Source organism: Dipodomys merriami, unplaced genomic scaffold (genome assembly GCF_024711535.1).
Source record: "Dipodomys merriami isolate MVZ:Mamm:240054 unplaced genomic scaffold, mDipMer1.0.p SCAF_17, whole genome shotgun sequence".
Lineage (NCBI taxonomy): Eukaryota > Metazoa > Chordata > Mammalia > Rodentia > Heteromyidae > Dipodomys > Dipodomys merriami.
The window spans coordinates 30,673,766-30,695,471 of NW_027203048.1; the positions used below are offsets into that span (position 1 = coordinate 30,673,766).

The window sequence follows — 21,706 nt, forward strand, 5'->3', positions numbered from 1 at the left end:
AGGAGTTTATTTGGCTTTTGCGCAAACAGGCTCTCTGTCCAGGGCAGACAGGAAGCCCCGAGCAGCGGTTACAGGCATTTTTAAAGGCAGAAACCCCAAGATTTACACATAACACAAGGCGTCTGGTAATTAGAGGTCACTATACACTCTAGCAATCATTTTTTATAACACTCTTTGTAATAAAACAATTGGCGCGGATGCTCAAATGGAGATAGTCACTCTGGGAGATAAGGGTCAGGTAGTTTACAAAATTACAGGCTTGTGATTGATTAACATTTGGCCTAGTTTGCTGGACTTGTCAGGTGGTCCTTATCTTGGGTCCCTATCTTGGGTCCCTATCTTGGGTTCCATTTGGCCACTTAGGGAATTTTCAAACAGGAACCAGAAAAACATACCTGTTTGTTCTTTATCTATGACCACAAACCTTGTCCCAGGGGACGGCATCTGGGCTCTGAGAGACTTTTTACTCCATTACTTATTTCCAGAAGGGAGGGGGGGTTAGTGCTAGGGCCAGCAAGTTTACAAAAGCAAAACCAGCAGTTAGCAATTGTAAAATGTAACTCTAATTTTTAATTTTTCAAAACCTAACAAATAACTTTTAAAAATTACAGATGCTATCTAAAATATACTTGGAACTCAAAAAATTAAATCCCCCAACAACAAATCCTCAAAGAAACAACTGCCCAATAAATAAGTGGACTAAAAGACTTAAAGAGAAACTTCTCTGAAGAGGAAATAAGAATGGCCAATAGACACATGAAGAAATGCTCAACCTCCCTAGCCATAAAAGAAATGCAAATCAAAACAACATTGAGATACCACCTCACCCAGTTAGAATGGCTATAATCAAGAACTCTAATAACAACAGATGCTGGAAGGGATGTGGCCAGAGAAGGGAACCCACTGCATTGTTGGTGGGAGTGTAAACTTGTTCAACCACTTTGGAAAGCAGTATGGAGCTTCCTCAAAAGACTCCACATAGAGCTCTCCTATGACCCAGCAATCCCACTTTTGGGCATTTACCCAAATGTTCACAAACAAGACCATACTAAAGCTACCAGCACAACTATGTTTATTGCAGCATTATTTACCATAGCTAAGATATGGAACCAACCCATGCCCCTCAGTAGATGAATGGATCAAGAAAATGTGGTATATATACACAATGGAATTCTATGCCTCCATCAGAAAGAATGACATTGCCCCATTTGTTAGGAAATGGAAAGGCTTGGAAAAAATTATATTAAGTGAAGTAAGCCAGGCACAAAGAAACATAGGTCCCATGGTTTCCCTTATTTGCAATATCTAGTATATTGTCTGGGACAAGCAGAAAAGGTCAGATAAGATGATGTTAAGAGAAATGAATCCCAAGATAGGGACATAAGTAGTTTTTTCTTCCTTGCTATTGCTTCTAATATATTTATAAGGTACCATGTGATTTTTTTTGTTTTCTATGCCCCTCCCCCACAGTATAACCCCTGTTTTCACTGTATTTGATGTTGGTATAATTTGGGGAGGGGAAGGGAAAAAACAAATTGTTTAAATAGGGATACAGGTAGACCCATTACAACAATGACACTATGTCCAAAAACGAACTTTACAATTTAGGCATGCAGAGCAGGGGGGTGAGGGGGGGTGGGGTAGCTGAGGACATGGGAGGGAGGGGATGGCAGGGGAAAAACAGAGGAGGAGGCAACAATGCTGGATAAGAAATATACTCATTACCTTGCTCATGTAACTGTAACCCCTCTGTACTGTATTTTCACAATAAAAAAACTTAATTAAAAAAATTACAGATGCTTCAATAACATGTCAGTAAACTTTTTTTCTTTTATTCAATTATCCAAAAAAGTGAGTTTTGCAAACATTTATAGGAAACTCATAGGAAACTTACAGAGTAAAAAGCAACCACAAGCATTTGACAGATAGCTGTGCATAATAAACACAATTAGAAACTCTACCTGCTATAAATGAAAATAAGGTGGGATCAGAAAAAGTTACTCAACTCTGCTTTTACTTCTACACTCCCCAAACCACTGAGAAAGCAGTTTTTTTTCTCATAAATAATGTAACTGAAAGAGATAGTATCACTTCAGGATAGTCCTAGGCATAAAGCCTAGGTTTAATGAAAATTCCTGAAAATTCCTGAATTCATGTAATGGAGCACATACAATGAGATACTAGAACACTGTTGATAAAACACCTATTCTTCACTCAAAGAGAAACCTGTGGAAGATGAAGGTCATATAAATGCAAACTAAACTTAATAGTAGTGGCTTGTGGCATTATAAACTGTGATAGTTAAACTTGTCAAGATTGAGATTAGACTGAAAAACTCCTAAGAGATTAGTAAGGAATATCTGGATGGTGCTTATGGTGCTCCAATTTAAGGAATGGATTACTGTCTCATGAAATCAAAATACAATGACATTACTGGGAAGTGGTAAAGACAGGAGGAAGGGCCTAATTGGGGACAGTGAAGACACAAGGGCGAGGGGGCAATCCTTGAGAGCCCTGTCTTGTCTTGGCCTCTTCCCGTATTCCTTTTCTGCTTCCTGTCTGCCAGGATGTGAGCTACTCTACTCTGCTTCCTAACTGCTCTGGAGCGGCTCTCTGTCACCGACTCCACCACAATGCTCATGAGCATGGGACAAAGCAAACATGTACTGAACGCTCTGAATTCATGAACCAAAATAAACTTTAAAGTTATGTATGTCGGGCATTCTATCACAATGACAGTATTTATGCCTAAACCCCAAACAAGGCTTTTTTGAAGAGGAAAAACTCTAATGGCAAAATATTAAACACAAAATTTTAGTATTATCTAAATTTTATTTCAGTGAATGGTAGGTTTGTTTTTGTGCCAGTCCTTGGACTTGAACTCAGGGCCTGGGCATTGTTCCTGAGCATTTTTGCTCAAGTCTAGCCCTCTACCATTTGAGGCCCAGCTCCACTTTCAGCCTTCTGGTGGATAATTATATGCGTGTGTGTGTGTGTGTGTGTGTGTGCGCGCGCGCGCGCGCGTGCGTGCGTGCGTATGTGTGTGTGTGTACACACTCTATCCTGCCTGGGCTGGTTTTAAACCCTGATCCTCAAATCTCAGCCTCTTGAGTAGCTAGGATCATAGTCATGAGCCAAATAAGAGATGCTTTATTAAAATTCTGTAAAATAACATTCCTCTACTTGGATACAAATTTTTATTCTATTGTCTCATTAATATGATCATCAGGCCAGGAAGTCCTCTTTTTTTTTTTTTTTTTTTTTTTTGTCGGTCGTGGGGCTTGAACTCTGGGCCTGGGCGCTGTCCCTCAGCTCTTCAGCTCAAGGCGAGCGCTCTACCACTTGAGCTACAGTGCCACTTCCGGTTTTCTGGTGGTTTCTTGGAGATAGGAGTCTCACAGTCTCTCCTGCCCGGGCTGGCTTTGAACCGCGATCCTCAGATCTCAGCCTCCTGAGTAGCTAGGATTACAGGCGTGAGCCACCAGCGCCCGGCCAGGAAGTCCTCTTACTGCTATACTTTTCTGTCTCCAGACACTACCAATTTATTTTTGTCTAAAAATACCAGAGCTTGAACTAAGTGTCTCCAATTCTCATTCAGCTTTCTTGCTCATGTTCAGCACTCTACCACCTGGGCCACCTGCCTCCAGTCCAACACTTTGCTGGACTTTGCTGCCTGGTCTTTCTTCAAATCTTGATTCTCTAGGTCTCAGCTTACTGAGTAGCTTGGAATATAGACATAAGCCACCAAAGTTAGGATCAGAGTAATGATTTTTGCAAAGGAGGATTGCAGAAACAGTCATTTCTTCCTGCCCAAGTAAAAGCCTGATTCAACATTTGTATAATCTCTTGTAAAGGGCTACCTCTTTGAGAAAATACTTATACAAGTTGTATCCTCAGATATTTCAGAAACCATTTATTAAGGAGACAAATTTCAAAAAGACAAAACGCTGTAGGACAGGAGCATTCAATCTAGTTTGGTAAAGATAAACAACCATTTTTTTCTTGTGTCGCAAGCATTTTGAGAGGTGTAAGGGACCATGCCTATATTTCCAGCACTTTGAAGACTGAAGTAGGACTGCAAGCTTAAAGGCAACCTGGGCTACATAGTAAATTTGAAGACATCCTAGCATATAGCAAGAAGAGGAGGAAGAACGATGAAAAAGAAAGAGCAAGGAGAGCAGAAGAAGCTGTCTCTCAGAAGAACTCACTGGCATCTAAACACACATAAGCAATCAAAATACACATAGGTACACACCCTTCTCCTAACACATAGATCTCAACACATTAGGGAAAACTAAAGGTTGCATAAACACTCAAAAGTAGGGCCCATAATAGTAGGATTTCTTACCAGGAACTGCAGAGTAGAGTTAGTGGGTCAAATCCAGCAAGCAGGAGATGGGGCAACCATTCCTTATATTTTGTTTGTGCTTCAACTGCATGACTTATAAATTCAGATATATGGTTCCAGGATGTCAATGGGCAGCCTTTCTTTATAAAGTATCGAAATACTGAAAACTTTTCATACTTCAGGCAGGATGCCAAATGAAGTTCATTGAGCTGGGCTCCGTATTTCAAAAGAATATTCACAATTCCAAAGAATTCACAGCTTCATCATAAAAAAAAAAAAAAACAGAAGTTAGACAACTTTTTTTTCTATTTTAAATTTGATGTATAGAGGGGTTACAGTTATATAAGTCAGGTAATGAGTATACTACTTTTTTAATAGTGTGACCTCTTCCCTCATTTTCCCCCAGTTTTTTCCCTAAACCTCCCTCCACAATAGTTTATTTTCAACAGTGTCTAGTGAGTATCACTGCTGCATTAGTTCACTCTTTGTCCCACCATTTCTGTGCTCCCCTTACCCATCACAAAATAGATAAACTTACGATATATATGCATATATATATGAACAGATATACATATATATAGGGGAGGTGGAGAGGGAAGGGATGGTAGGGGAAAAACAAAGGAGGAGGTAACAATGCTCAATAGGAAATGTACTCATTACTTTATTCATGTAACTGTAACCCCTCTGTACAGTATTTTTACAATAAAAATATATTTTAAAAAGACAACTTTTATGATAACTTTTACACACAAACAGACTCTTAGAGAAGAAACCAAAGGTATAACTCCTCTGAACATCCAAAATACAATTTTTCAAAATGAATTCCAGGAAATAGAAACGGTTGTTTTGTTGTTATTGTTGGTAGGTTTTGTCTTTTTAGAAGGGGGGCAAAAGAGGAGCACAGAAATGGTGAGACAAAAAGTGAACAAATGTAGTCATAGTATTTAATATACAGTATGTAAAAATGACTACGCAACTTGTGGGCAGAGACAGGAGGGGTAAATTGGAGGTAAGAAAGGGTGACATTGTCCAAGAAGAATTGTACTCATTACCTGACTCATGAAATTGTACTCCCTCTGTACAACTCCCTATAATAACAATAGTTATATTTTTTAAAAACTGACTCATTGGCTGGGCACTGTTGGCTCACACCAACAGAAACTGAGATCTAAGGATGGCTGATCCTGAGTGTTAGCATGTACTCCCCCATTGTGGCTTGACAGCCTCCATCCTAGGTCCTCTGCCCTTTCCCTGAAATCAGGTTATCAGGCCAGGCCTGCCACAATTGCCCACCTCCACCTAAACTACACTATCCTAGCCCCCAGCTGCATCAGCAGAATGCTGCCTAACTGTAACTCTTGCAATCAGAAAACCCAATCCAGGCTATGTTCTTTTTTTTTTTTTTTTTAATTGTGAAAGTACTGTACAGAGGGGTTACAATTACATGAGCCAGGTAATGAGTACATTTCTTATCAGGCATTGTTGCCTCCTCCTTTGTTTCCCCTTATCATCCCTTCCCAACTCACGCCCCCCATCACCCCCTCCGCGCCAAAGTTGTAAAGTTCGTTTTTCAACATAACCTTGTACATCTCATTGTTGCAGTGGGTCCATCTGTATCCCTATTTAAACCATTTGTTTTTTCCCTTACCCTCCCCAAATTATACCAACATCAAATACAGTAAAAACAGGGGTTATACCGTGGGTGGAGGAACATACAAAGCAACAAAAAAATATCTTATAAATATGTTAGAAACAATAGCAAGAAAAAAAAACCATTTGAGTCCTTACCTTGGGGTTCATTTCACCTAACATCAACTTATCTGACCTTTTCTGCTTGTCTCAGACATATACTAGTTATTGCAAATAAGGGAAACCATGGGACCTATGTTTCTTTGTGACTGGCGTACTTCACTTAATATAATTTTTTCCAAGTCTTTCCATTTCCTAACAAATGGGATAATGTTGGAAGTGGCATTGTGGCTGAAGTGGTAGAGCACTCGCCTTGAGCTGAAGAGCTGAGGGATAGCGCCCAGACCCAGAGTTCAAGCCCCACGACCAAACAAAATAAAACAAATGGGGCAATATCATTCTTTCTGATGGAGGAACAGAATTCCATTGTGTATATATACCACATTTTCTTGATCCATTCATCACTGAGGGGCATCTGGGTTGGTTCCATATCTTAGCTATGGTAAATAATGCTGCGGTAAACATAGTTGTGCTGGTAGCTTTAGTATGGTCTTGTTTGTGATCATTCAGGTAAATGCCCAAAAGTGGGATTGCTGGGTCAACACTGCTCATCCAGAGTACATCCCACCCCGAGTCCCATGACTGTATAAAACTGCCCCTAAACAAAGAACATTTCCTTTCCTATGAGAGAATTGTCCTTGTCAGCACCTGCTGACAATAAACTCATTTTATTTTACATGACTGTGTCCGTCTTCTGGGATGGATGCTTTCACTGGACAAGAAAGTCTGTGAACAACAAATTGTTTAAATACAAGTGGACCCATTACAACAATGAGATGTACAAGACATTATGTCGAAAAACAAACTTTACAACTTTGGCAGGGGGAGTGTGTGTGGGGGGAATGGGAAGGGATGGGAAGAGGAAGCAAAGGAGGAGGCAACAATGCTTGATAAGAAATACACTCATTACCTTGCTCAAGTAATTGTAACCCCTCTGTATGATATTTTCACAATTAAAAAACAAAAAAAGTCTGTGAAACTCATCTCCAATTAACCACCAGAAAACTAAAAATGGAACCATGGCCCCAAATGGTAGTACACTAGTCTTGAGCAGTACCCAGGCACTGAGTTCAAGTCCCACAACCAGCAAAACAAAAAAAATTTTTTAACTGACATGTTGAATTGAAACCTCTTTGTACCATTAAAGATAAAACCATGTTTTAACAGATAATTTTTAAATCATCATTTACAAAAAAAAAATTTCTTCTCAAGTTGTAATTTTTGCACAGTTAGGTATCCCTCCTATAAAATACTTGCTAAACCAAGTTAATAAACCAAGTTAATCAACAATGTGATGAATCCCTAAAGCCTAATGATTCATTCCAGGATTTCTAAAATATTATTTCCTTCAATAATAGGCTTAACCAATTTTCTTCTTTAAGATTCCTAATAGCAATATGTGTATATGTACACACAGAACACAGAAAAGATCTAATAAACACAACTTCCTTTAATAATAGCCTTAACCAATTTCCCTCTTAAGATTTCTAATGGCAATATTTGTATAAATATGTGCATATACATACAGACATATATCACACACATATATTCAAATATACAGCACAGAAAAGGCCTTTTATTTTTAACAACAAAAAACCAACAAAGCTAGACACTGTGGCTCATAGTTTTAATCTTAGCTATGAAGGAGGCAGAGAATGAAAGATTATGGTTCAAGACCAAACCAGGCAAAAAATTTTTATAACCTTTTCCTTTTTAATGATTTTACTGTTACTATTAATGTTTTATACAGAGGGGTTATCATTTCCTAAGACAGTTAATGAGTACAGTTCTTTTTATGGACAATGTCACCTCTTCCTTTACTTTCCCCCAGTTCCTCCCTCCTATTCCTGCCCACAAGTTACATAGGTCATTTTCCACATAGTGTATTCTAAACAGAATGACTTGAATTTGTTCACCCTCCTTCTCGTTTATCCACCCCCAATAAGAAAAAAAAACCAAAGCAAAAATAAACACCACCTCCACCCACCAACAAGAAAGATATGTTTCCATTTCCTAAAGCTCTCTTCAATAAATGGTATTTTAAATGTTCAGAGACATTATACCTGTGTTCCTCCCATAAGGGTAGAAATAATTCAAATGCATAATTTAACTTACAGTTGTACAATTTAAAATTAATCTGCATTATCAAGCAACTTTATAGAATAAAGGCATATTGGGGCTGGGAAGGTGGCTCAGTGGTAGAGTGCTTGCCTTGCATGCATGAGGCCCTGGGTTTGATTCCTCAGCACCATACAAGCAAAAAGAAAAAAAGCCAAAAGTAGTGCTGTGGCTTAAGTGGTAGAGCGCTAGCCTTGAATGAAGAGCTGAGGGACAGTGCCCCACGACCGGGCCAAAAAAAAACCCAAAAAACAAAAAATAATAAAGGCATATGATTTTATATCCTTTTTTTAAAAGCAGTAATGGAGATTGAACTCAGAGATTTGGGCTTAGGGGCTGGCCCCCAACAATGATTCTCCTACATCCATCTCCTGAACAATAGAGATTACAGGTGGTAACCACCATATCAGCCCATTTTATACTTAGGAAACTGGTTGCTTTTTTTTTTTTTTTAACAGTTATCATCTACTACTTGTAGGTCATAGTGAAATTAACTGAGAACAGATCTAACCCTTATTGGACAGAGCTACTTGGCAGGATTATCAAAATAGGCATTGTTACAAACTTAAAGAACACAGTCTTGGACGAGTCACTTATCTGGATAAATAAGTTACTTTACTTTTCTGGCACGCAAAACTGGTACTAGGTAAGTATTTACAGTATCAAATAAATTTTAAGTAAATACCATGTAAATCAAAACAAAATGTTATAAATATATTTATTTAGGTAAATGTACTTATATAACAAATATACTTTGGCAAGTGTTCAGGCTTCCTTTTAGTAATATAATGCTTGAGAATTAAACAGGAGATAAAATACAAAAGAAATTGTAACCCATTTGTATAAGTATGTCAGCCACAATATTATCAATAACAAACTTTACAAATACATGGCTTAAATGCTCAACAACAGAAGAACAGGTATACACAACTTTAAGTAATCAAAGACTGCAATTATAATTGTTGTAAGCCACATTTTAAAAAATGTTTATGATATAAACATGTTTAAGCTGCAACAAAGTTCATTAAACATGTGTTCACTGTGCAGACAGATGGGCAAGAAAATATGCAAGAATATATTAATCTCCCTTTAAATCGGCACTAACATTATCCTAAAGAATCACAGTAAAATAAGTACAATCTAAATAAATAAGAGGTATAACATTTTAGGTATAATACATTTGAACCATAGTCATGTGAGACAAACTACTTCTGAGGATTTATATACAAATTTGAAATCAAGATTATAAGCAGCTGGGACACTAGATGTCTAAGTACAATGTCTTCTAGCCCATGTGGAAAGCTATTTTACCTCAATCTGCGCTTCCTTCCTTAATAGATCAAACAGTATATTTTACATTGTTAATCATTTGTATAATAATTCACAAAGTCTGTAATTCCTAAACTTCTTTGCAAAAATGGATGTTTATTGCTCATCTCCTACTTGCTATTTATTCCTGATGAAAAGTCTGCCATCATGTACATACTTGTTCTCAACAACCTTCTCTGTATGCAGTTTTCCTCTGGCTGCTTTGAGACACACAGAATCTGTTGCCAGCAGTTTTGTACTATAGGAAGTCCTAAAGGATATCCTCTGACCAATGGTTCTAAACAATTATCACCAATTTGTCTCAACCACTTTGATATCATTTAACTAAGCTCTCATTATTTTGACTATAGTTAAACACTTGCTGATTCACTTACTGAAGAGACAAACTACACATGGACTGTTGAACATGTTCCAATAAGCACTCAAGAGCAACTGTGTGAAAAGCTCGAGATACTGCCTCATTACAAATTTTATATACAATTCCAGACATGTGTTCTTACATGTGCAATTCAGAAGCCTGGCTAAACCCTCTTCTCTTAAGCATTTGAAACTATCAACATCCTACCATAGATGCTCAGCCTTAAAGACTTTTGCCAGAAGATACAATTTCACTGTGGAATTCGACTAAGCATCATTGATTCTTCCTAAAAGCATGTTGTTACAACTAATGCTTTAGGAGATACCCTAGCGACTGCTGTTTATAAATTATGAATATAAAATTATAAATCAACAGGCTTTCTTATAAAACTACAACAGATTGCCTAAATGTGACACAAGCTATGAAAAATTTAAGGCCAAAATATAAAACATCCCTCTCTAAGTTTTAAGGCACTGAGTTCAAACTATGATAAGGACAGTGAGTGAGGAGGGGTGACTAAAGCTATTGCTTGCTCACAGCTAATGCTCTGTTACTTGAGCTATGCTTCTGGTATTTTGCTAGTTAACTAGAGACAAAAATCTCAGATTTCTCTACCCGTACTGACTTTGAACTATGATCCTCTGGATCTCAGCCTCCTGGATAGCTAAGATGACTAGCATGGGCCATGCACTCCTGGCTCACAATTAATTAGGGCAGCTGAATGAGGAGGCTCATACCTGTAATCCCAGCTATTAAGGAGGTATAGATCAGAGGCCTCATGGAAAATATTGTCCAGATAAGAAAAGCAAAGTAAAAAAATTCAATGCAAGAACAGATTTACTGTATACAAACAGAAATTGGCAACTATGTTTAATTTGCCAGTAAGATAAGTAGCCAACTTAGTTGAATTACCAAAAGGCCAAAGTAAGTTTTATTGAATGGCTTTCAGCCATTGGTTAAAATCAAAATGAAGGCATTCTGTTTTTTCCCATGTTAACACTTATGATGTCTAGAATAAACAAAGTGGCTTTTATGAAACTAACATGATAATGATGATTATATAATTTAGAAAAGCAGCCAAAATGAGGTAAGCTAAGCTATGATTTCCTTCTGTAGTCAGTTATAAAAGGCTGTATTACTCTCTTCACATACAAAAACCAAATTCTATTGGAAAAAAACTAAACTTTTCTTGTTTGATCAATAAAGCTTTTCTAGAGTCCCAAAATAATTTCTATTTCATATATACAGTGACTGGCATGCTAGTATATTAATAATAGCCACACATTAGCTAATATTAGCATAGTATAAGACAGATGTTTTGCTGGATATAGCTCAAGAGTAGAGCATCTTCCTACCAAGTGTGAGATAATGAGTTCAAACCCCAGTATTTCTAAACAAAAAAAAGACTACAATTTTAATAGATGCTATTTGCTAGATAAATAGAGGATAGTAGGGACAAGAGAACTAAAATACTCATCTTTCTATGTGTCAAATGTACAACCGGACAGCTGCCAATGGCTCCCGCCTGGAATCATAGTTACTCACAAGGTTGAAATCTGAAGATCTCAGTTCAAAGCCAGCCCTGGCAGGAAAGTTGATGAGATTCTGATCTCTAATTAACCACCAGGAAACAGGAAGTAGCACTGTGGCTCAAAGTGGTAGTGCTGGCCTTGAGAGGAAAAAGCTCAGGAATAGCACTCAGGCTGAGTTCAAGCCTGTCACAACTGACAAAAAAAAATGTGTGGTGTATTATGTACAAGTTAGCTCCTTTATCTACCCACATTAAAGGTAGGCATGTGATTATGTTAACATCTTTTAGATTCAATCCCCTGGAAAAGGTTGCCTGCCCTTCCATTAAATTTTCTACAACATGAGCAATACTGGATGGCAAAGATGTTCCAAAATTTACCATGCTGCCATGGATTCCAACAAACAAATAAAAATCTATGAGAAAGACTACAAGAATATATCTTCATATCAAAGATACTTTGATGTTTGAACTTTTTTTCCTACACAGAACAGTTATTTTGATGCTTAAACCTTTTTCCTCCTATACATTACAAATAGTATTTTCCAATGACTTTTATTCCTGAATATCTAACTTTATTAGGTAAGAATACACTTAGTCCAATTAGTACATGTCCACCTGGAAGACAATAAGTTTGTTCACCTTTCTAAAAGCCACTAACAATTTCAGGGTATTTCCTACAATGCCTTGTAGGGCATTTCAAAGAGTAAAATTTCCAAGATTAAAAAAAAAAAATTTGTTAGGGCTGGGAAGATGGCTCAGTGGTAGAGCGCTTGCCTTGCATGCCAGAGGCCCTGGGTTCAATTCCTCAGCACCACATAAGCAAAAAGAAAAAAGCCAGAAGTGGCTCTGTGGCTCAAGTGGTAGAGCACTAGCCTTGAGCTGAAATGCTGAGGGACAGCACCTAGACCCAGAGTTCAGGCCCCACGACCAGACCAAAAAGAAAAAAAATTTGATAGCTCATTTTTGTGACAAGGACCATTGTGTACACTGTACACAGCTTCTCTATTTTTGGTTTATAACAATTTGTTTTTGAACATGCTTTACTTCTGCTTATCCTGTTGATTTTCTGAGCTTCTATTGGGATTTTAGCTGCTGGAGCTGGTATTCAGATCCAGACTAGGGGCTACCTTCACAGCAACACAGCAAAGGAAATGAAGTTCCGAAATTTGTCTCTATTAGCACCACTTCACCAAGTTACCACTCCTTTCTATGACATGACTATCTTGGTCTATTTGACAGAGTCCTTGGATAGTTCTTTTTTGTGTTCTGACTAGTTTTTTTTTTTAATTCTTTTTTTTAAATTTAATTTAATTTTATTTGTGAACATACTATACAGAGGAGTTACAATTACATGGGCAGGATAATGCGTACATTTTTTACCAAGCATTGCAGCCTCCTCCTTTGTTTACCCTTCACATCCCTTCCCAGCCTCCCCACTTGTTCTGACTAGTTTTTAAATGTAACTAGAGAGAAGTTACAATGGATTACACCTCATAAACTGGAAGCACCACTACTGCATACTAAGAATTTGACAGCACTGAAGTTCCTTAAAAATACAACTTTTGCTAGGCACCAATGACTCACACCTATAATCCTAACTACTCAGGAGGCTGAGATCTGAGGATCAAGGTTCAAAGCCAGCCAAAGTAGGAAAGTAGTTGAGGCTCTTATCTCCAATTAACCAGCAAAAAGCAGAAATAGAACTGTGGCTCAAGTGGTACAGCAAGAACCTTGAGCATGAAAAGCTGAGGGGTTGGGCTGGGAAGGTGGCTCAGTGGTAGTGTGCGTGTCTTGCATGCATGAGGCCCTGGGTTCGATTCCTCAGCACCACATAAGCAGAAAAAGCCAGAAGTCGTGCTGTGGCTCAAGTAGCAGAGCGCTAGACTTGAGCTAAAGAGCTGAGGGACAGCACCCAGACCCAAAGTTCAGGCCCTACAACCGACAAAAAAATAAAAAGCTGAGGGGTTGTATCAAGGCACTGAGTTCAAGCCCCAGTACTGGCACAAAATAAAATTTAAACTAAAAAAAAAAAACAAAAAACTTTGGAGCTGTAGATAAAGAGTCCAGTGATAGAATAGTTGCCTATTTATGTTCAAGGCTCTGCATTCAATTCGAGAGAGAGAAAGAGAGAGAGAGAGAGAGAGACAGAGACAGAGAGAAGAGAGAGAGAGAGAGAGAGAGAGAGAGAGAGAGAGAGAGAGAGAGAGAGAGAGAGAGAGAGAGAGAGAGAGCGTGCCAAAATGTAATCTAGGAGCCAGGGGCCAATAGGTTATACCTGTAATCCTAGCTACTCAAAAGGCTAAGATCTGCAGGATCTGCCTGAGCAGAAAAGTCCACTAGAACCCATCTCCAAAATAACCAGGAACCAAAAGGAAATACTGGGTACCTGTGAAAAAAATTACTATTTATATCACTATTCAATAACAAGATTAACAGTTGATATTTACATGTTGGGACATATTAAAAGCACCTCTTTGCTAGAGGTGGCAGAAGATAGTGCAGCAAATGCAACTAAGTACTTTTTCTATAGCATTTCATATTCTTAAAAGATGAGGTCCATGTTTCAGCTTCCACAACATATTTAATAGGGTCTACTTAGTGTGCTACCTATCTATCTATAGACATATATATATATACATTTATATATATACACACACATAAATAGATAGTACAACTATACACACAGATCGATAGACAGACAGACAGACAGACAGACAGACAGACAGACTGATTGGATCAACTGGCCAATTAATGTTACTGACTGATTTTTGTAGAAATCAATGGGAAAGGGGACTAGCCCCCTACAATTTCAATTAATTTTGCAAGATCCAGAATCCTACCTAAGACCACTTCTACCAAGCTCTAGTTATCTCTGATCCTGTTAAATGGCATGATGCATTATTGCCCAACTCAGACAAGGTTCCATTAATTTTATGGTGTTGCAGGGTCAACAAAGGCACCAACTTAAACTATTCCTACAAGATGATGAGAAAAGAACTTAGTTGCTGCTACCAGAAGGAACAAAAATTTCACCTCTAAGGAAAAAAAATGAAGGCCAAAATAAATCATATTAGAAATACACATAAGTGTACATGTGTATACATGCAAACACATAAAGAGTCCTCCCAAACCATTATGTTCTAACCTAATAAAGATTGTTCACATGGCATAAAGAAAGAGAACTTAACTAATTAATGTCATCAATGTGTCCTTACTGAATCTAAACTAATTAGGGCTTCTCTGGCTTAAAAAGCAAAACTTGAGGAGTTAAACAATTAATATACATGAAAGTTATGCATGGAGTAGGCCCTAGATACTCACATTAATCAAAACTCCAAATCTTCAAACTAAACTAAACTATTGTTTGGAAACTTAAATTTGAAACAAATAAAATGAACCACTATGTTATATGGTAAACATTAGACAACATAGAGTTGCAAAAAAGAAAAGCTCAGTAAATAAGTTTTGCATTGCAGCTAGACAACCATAATGATGAATTCCAGAACATCAGTGACATGTGTATATCTACAATCTCTCCTGCATCAATAAAAATAACATCTATTTATATAACTTTTTCCATTATATCATGGGTATTATTCAATATTGCTTTTCTTTAAAATAACCTTATTCTTAATATTTATTTAAAAACCTGAGGAGTCTCAAAGACAATTTATTAAACAAAACATTAAAAAGAAGTTGAACATCAGTGGCTCATACCAATATTCCTAGCTACCTGAGAGGCTGAGAACAAAAGGATCAAGGTTTAAGACCAGCATAGGCAGAAAAGTTCACGAGGTCCTTTCTCAGTTCATAGTTGAGCACAGTGGCATGTGCCTCCCATCCCTAGCTACAGGCAATCAGAAGGATTATGGAGCCAGGCCAACCCCAGGCAGTAAAGTCTGCAAGACTCCAATCTCTATGGAAAGAAGCTGGATACAGTAGCACACACCTATAATCCCAATGGGAAGCATAGACAGATCATGACTCAGGTGTGTGCCTGGGTGGAAAGTGAGATCTTATCTCAAAAGTAACCAGAAAAAACCAAGGCTGGGGGCAATACTCAGCAGTATTGTGCCAGTCTATCCACACTGAGAACCGGAGTACAAACTCCCCAGTACCTCCACCCAAAAAAACAAAAACAAAAACAAAAACCCGGCATTAATTCTTCATTTCTACTGTTTCATTGGAACATTAGATTCAATATATTAGATTTGCAATAATATCTGCAAAGCCATAAATGCTTTATTTTTAGGCTCATAAGTTTTATAAATATAAATTCAAGTGGCAAATAACCTTAAAAAGTTATTGCCTTACTTGATAAAGTGGTATTTTGAATTCTTGAATTGTGATGAAGACCAAAGGTACCAGAGAATTCCTTAATGTACATTAACTGTTGTATGGGAATTCAATTGCAAAATACAGAGAAGCCATATTTGGGGAGGTTGAATTAGAAGTTTTTAGTAGAAAGCAGACAACTGTGAGAGGACACATGTCCCCCAAAAAACTTGCAGCCTCAAATGAACTTAGTACTGTTGGAAACTACTGGGCCAAGAGGGTAGTGAAGAAAGAGCAGAAAAACTATCTCAACAAACTAGATCAATTCTAATAGAGAGTTGAAGAGGGGCACTATGATAACCTGAGGCGAGTCAGGAGACACCAGGCTTGGTGCAATCACAGCTGTGGTGGTAGGGCCTAAATAGGATCATGGTCAGGGGGCAGGATCACAGTGAGCTCCAAAGTTCAGAGTTCATACAAGTCTGCCAGGTCCAGGAACCTATTGTCCAAGTCCCAGCCCCTGCTTCTAGGAATTCAGGCACACCTATCACCTGGGTATGGGGGTGGGATTTCTCCACTAAGAGTTTTCAGAAAGTCCCTATCATCCACCAAGATGCTAAGATAGCCCCTGTTAGAACCAGTATCCATATTTCAAACACATGTAAAGAATTGTCTTAAACTGCTACATTAAATGTCCAGGCTCAAAGACGGACAGATTACCTGACATTATCACTTCTTTGTTGCTGCATGACTAAAAAGGATATACCATAGTAGGTGTTTTCTGCTTATCTGTTTCCTGAATTAGCAATGTAGCACTACCAGAGATATTAAGTCTTACCATGAAAAAAGATACCTGGTAAAACACTGCCATATAGAAAAAAGAATTAAAACATAGTAAGTATACATACTCCTTCTGGAAAGCCATGCACATGGGAGAACCAAATCCAAAGACCAGGCACATCTGGGCGTCTGGGCTATAGCCATTCTGGAGTAGTATTTCCAAGCACCGTTCATGTCCTCCAAACACAGCTGAGTAAACAGGGCTCACTTTGTCTGGCCCAGTGTCACAGATCCGGTTAGTAAGTGGTATTAACAAGTCCAAGATTCTATAAGTACACAAATGCAGGAGCATTTAATATTTCCCTATTATATACATGGGTTCAGGCAATATTTCTACTATATATCCATGGATTGTCTTAATGAAATCTTTCTGTCTTATTATATCTTTTAGCTCCATTATATTACTACATGCTACATGGTTACTACAAAATATTATACTTATTGTTAACAAATACAAAGATCCTTAAATATACCTGAAAAATAATTAACTAATATTCCTATAAGCAAATAATTTCCATTTCTTTATTTCTTTACTAATTTTGTCTATTTACCTTAGTATCACCACTTATGCTCCAAAATTTAATTTCACATTTGATATTTCAAAATCTATTAAATTACTTAAATATTTATTATTCCAAATATAAACTGGTATCAAGCCAATGAAATATTGTGGGTGAAAGAAGATTTTTGGTTGGGACTGGGAGGATGGGGATGGGGGGGGAGGAGGGAGGAGAGGGGGATGCATGCCTGTCCTGAGGCTTTAACTCAGGGCCTGAGCACTGACTGAGTTTTTCTGCTCAAGGCTAGCACTTTACTATGTCAGCCACAGCTCCACTTTTTTTTAGTAATTTATTGGAGATAGGAGTCTCATAGACTTTCTTGTCCAGGCTAGCTTTGAATGTGATCCTCAGTTCTCATCCTACACAATAGTTAGGAATTACAAGCATTAGCTTCCAATTAGTTTTGTTTGTCCAATTATTAAGAATTTTTTTTGGAGGGGGTCCATTCGTGGGGCCTGAGCTCTGGGCTTGGGCGCTGTCCCTCAGCTCTTCAGCTCAAGGCAAGCGCTCTACCACTGAGCCACCTTCCCAGCCCCAATTAGTAAGAATTTTTAAAGATGGTAAATAATATAAAATGGTTAAGAAATAACGTTTTCATCAGAAAAAATAGAATTTCTGCTAAAATATTATATCCTTTGAAAAGAATATAAGCTCATTAAAATCTGAAGCAGATTTATAAACAAGCTACTTGCAGACACAGAAAATTCTAAAGAAAGTATGAAGCATTTAGACTATATAAACTTATTTCAGTAGTTAACTAGAGACAAAAAGGACAACTTACTTTTAAAATTGAAAATAGCCAGGCATAAGTGGTACATGCCTGTAGTTCCAGCTACTCAGAAGGTGGAAGCACATGAATCAGGAGTTTGAGGCCCGCGCTGGCAAAGTTAGCAATATCCTACCTCGAAAATAAAAGAGCTGGGAGTATATTTCAAGTGGTACAGTGCTTGCCTTTTAGCACAGGCCTGAATTCAATCCTGAATATTTCAAAGTTTTTAAAATTTTTAATTTAGAAATTAAATGAGGAAGTAACCTAGGAAATTCCTTTCTACCTCAGTGTATCTTTATGACATTCTATTTCTCTTGTATGAGACTAAGAGGACAGGCAGTAAAGGAAAGCTCAGATGTACAGAAAGGGTTACCTTTAAAGTAGCTATGGAGGAAATCATAGATGCGAAATAGAATTCTCAACACAAGTGAGGACAAATTCCTCAGAGTTTTGTTAATAATTTAAAATTCCAAGTATAATTATATCTAAGATGTATGTTTAAATAATCAAAAATTAAGAAAAATAGCCAGCACCAATGGCTCACGCCTGTAATCCTAGCTACTCAGGAGGCTGAAATCTGAGGATTGCGGTTCAAAGACAGCCCGGACAGGAAAATCGGTAAAACTCTTGTCTCCAATTAATCATCAGAAAACCGCAAGTGGCACTGTGGCTCAAGTGGCAGAGCAGAGCGCAAGCCTTGAGCTGAAGAGCTCAGGGACCGTGCCCAGGCCCAGAGTTCAAGCACCTCGACTGACAAAAAAAAAAAATTTTTAAGAAAAATACCAAATTTTAAAACCTAAAATGTTTAAAATTAAGACTCTGTTTAGCACCTTTAAATTTAATGAATGTGTCTAAATTATTTTTATGAGTTGGAAAAATTATATTCTTACAAGACACAAACAGGATTATAAAAAGGACACAGTGAAATACCATGCCACCTTGTGGCATAATAACCAAATTGTAAACTGTTGACTACTATGTAAGCACATGAAATAATGGCTACTTAGCATTATTTCTTAAGTACTACCAAGAACTATAAGATATACTGTAGAACTATGGCCCTAAATATTGAAAACATATTATTTTAAAAACTGTTCAGTGTCAATTTATGTTCAGAGTTGTGTGTAACCAGCTTCTAAGATTACGTTAAGCCAAATGCATTATCAATCTAAAAAATACCAATGATTTCCCAGGAATTTTGGCAAATCAAGAAGAGCAACAAAAGCTAGAAAAATAGCAGCTTTGACTTGAAACTAGAAAAAGTCCAGTCAAAAGGTTCAAGATGGGGAGCCATACTTAACACACAGAAAAAAAGATTTGCTTGGGGTTGGTGGCTCAAGCTTCTAATCCTAGCTACTCATGAGGCTGAGATCTAAGAACTATGGTTCAAAGGCAGACCAGGCAGTTAAGACAATGAGACTCTTATCTCCAATTAATCACCAGAAAATTGGAAGTAAAGCTGTAGCTCAAAGTGGTAGAATGCTATCTCAGCAAAAAGAGCTCAGTGACAGCGCCCAGACCCTGAGGTTCAAGCCTCATGACCAACATCAAAAGAAATAGAAAAAAGAAGCCTCCATTCCAAACAGGAATAAGAAACTCAAAAACGTTGTGCAGTCAGAAAGATGTGAAGATACAATAAAACTAGTGAGGAAAGGGAAAATATCATTCACTTAAGAAATCAGAGGACAGATTCAATACCCCCAAGAAATCTCCTGAAGCCACTCTATCTCTAGCCCTCTGACAGAAAAGGAAAATTTAAGACCAACAGGAGGTAAGGATAGCATGGAGAACAGACAAGGAATAGATCTAGCTACCTGGAGTAGATCTAGTTTTGCCTGGAGATGAAAGGTCTGGCCTAGATTTATTCCTTATTAGCTTTTAACTATGAGATCATTTTTATTCTGCCATCAATACTTACTTTGAATGGCCCATTTGAGCAGCTGCATGAATCGGTAATTGCCAATTGTCTTCATTACAGTAAAGATCTGGATCTGCCCCACTGGACAGCAAAAGTTCCACACATTCTGAATGACCCTCTTGGGCAGCAATGAACAGTGGAGTAGCTTTGTCCAAGGCTTGACAATTGACATTTGCACCTAAAACAAAATAAAAAATATAACAGATAATGGTCATCTGTATAAAAGAAATAACAAATTTTAAGGCAACTGCCTTTAAAAACAAATGTTTCATTGTACAAGTTTCCCATCAATGAATGCTACTGAATAGAAATACTTATTTTCTTTTTTTTTTTTTTTTTTGGGGGGGGGTCCGGTCATGGGGCCTGAACTCTGGGCCTGGGCGCTGTCCCTCAGCTCTTCAGCTCAAGGCTAGCACTCTACCACTTGAGCCACAGCGCCACTTCCGCCTTTTTTCTTTTTGCTTATGTGGTGCTGAGGAATCGAACCCAGGGCCTCAGGCATGCAAGGCAAGCGCTCTACCACTGAGCCATCTTCCCAACCCTTATTTTCTAATTTGTTGGTAATTACTATTAGAAAGACAACAACTGATCAAATTTTGGAATTCATTTTTAAACTAAAAACTCCTATTCAATCTATCATCCAACAAGCACTCTGCGGATCCAAAGTATACAAATGTTTACAGAGAAAAAAATGAGCTATATGTGGTGCTACATATCTGTAAACCTAGCAGTTGGAAGGTTAAGGAAGGAAGAACACAGAGACTACAGTACACACTAAATTCATTTAATCTATCTGGCCTGCAGAGCAAGAGCCTGCCCTTCCCTCGTTCATTGGCCCCCCTCCCCCCCACACACACACAAAAGAATTAGTGCAAACTATCCAATACAGATAGCACTTTCACATTTCTGAGAATTATTTTTTAAAAGCTATGTTACAAACTTTATAGATGTTACTAACTGATTCAGATTAAGATTTATGAAAAACTACCAGAAGATATAACATACAGGAGATCTATGCTTTAGCACTGCCTATACTCTGTTACATCTCTTCTTCATGATTTCCATAATAAATAAAGTCCACAGAAAGGGGAAAAAAAGTACTTTAAATGGGTTTCTGGGTTGATTTTGAAGTCATGAATGTAATCAAGTTATCTAAATACAAATATATAAAGATGTAAAAGGCTGAATAACTGGGTGCTGATAACTCATACTGTAGTCCTAGCTGCTGAGGAGGCTGAGATCAAGATTCCTGGTCTGAGGCCAGCCCTGGCAGAAAAGTCTATGAGACTCTTATCTCCAATTAGCCATCAAAAGCTGAAAGTGCCCAGGAACTAGTGATTCACAGTTAGATTCTCAGGAGGCTGAGATCTGAGGATTGCCATTCAAAAGCCAGCCCAGGCAGAAAGTCTGTGATACTTTTTTTTTTTTTTTGATTGTTATTATAAAGGTGATCTACAGAGTGGTTACAGTTACCTAAGTCAGGTAATAAGTACATTTCTTTTTTGTCAGTCATAGGGCTTAAACTTTGGGCCTGAGTGCTGTCCCTCGGCTCTTCAGTTCAAGGCAGTGCTTTACCACTTGAGCCAAAGTGAAACTTCAGTTTTCTGGTGGTTAATTGGAGATAAGAGTTTCACAGACTTTCCTGCCCAAGTAAGTTCTGAACCATGATCCTCAGATCTCAGCCTCCTGAGTAGCCAGGATTACAGATGTGAGCCACTGGCACCTAGCATAGGTAAACTTCTTTTTGGACAATGTCACCCTTCGTCTATGAGACACTTATCTCCAATTAACCACCTAAAAACAGAAAGTAGAGCTGGACTTAAAGTTGTACTCAACCTTAGGGATAGTGCACAATCCCTGAGTTCAAGACCCATGACCACCACCAACAACAACAAAAAGCTGAAATTGGGA

The 21,706-nt window shown here is 37.9% G+C and overlaps 1 protein-coding gene across 6 annotated transcripts in view; it reads right to left on the reverse strand.

Annotated features, from left to right (window-relative positions):
- Asb3 (ankyrin repeat and SOCS box containing 3) overlaps positions 1-21,706 on the reverse strand; it is a 138,346-nt gene that overhangs the window by 58,084 nt on the left and 58,556 nt on the right. For all 6 annotated transcript variants that reach the window (XR_011372527.1, XM_070025625.1, XM_070025623.1 and 3 more), the window contains 3 exons: positions 19,796-19,973; positions 16,617-16,814; positions 4,349-4,606 (listed from right to left, as the gene is read on the reverse strand). Coding sequence is in view for 5 of the 6 variants with exons in the window: in XM_070025625.1 (XP_069881726.1) it covers positions 4,349-4,606; positions 16,617-16,814; positions 19,796-19,973 (634 nt within the window). In the remaining variant the exon portion in view is untranslated. The remainder of the gene's footprint in view (positions 1-4,348; positions 4,607-16,616; positions 16,815-19,795; positions 19,974-21,706) is intronic.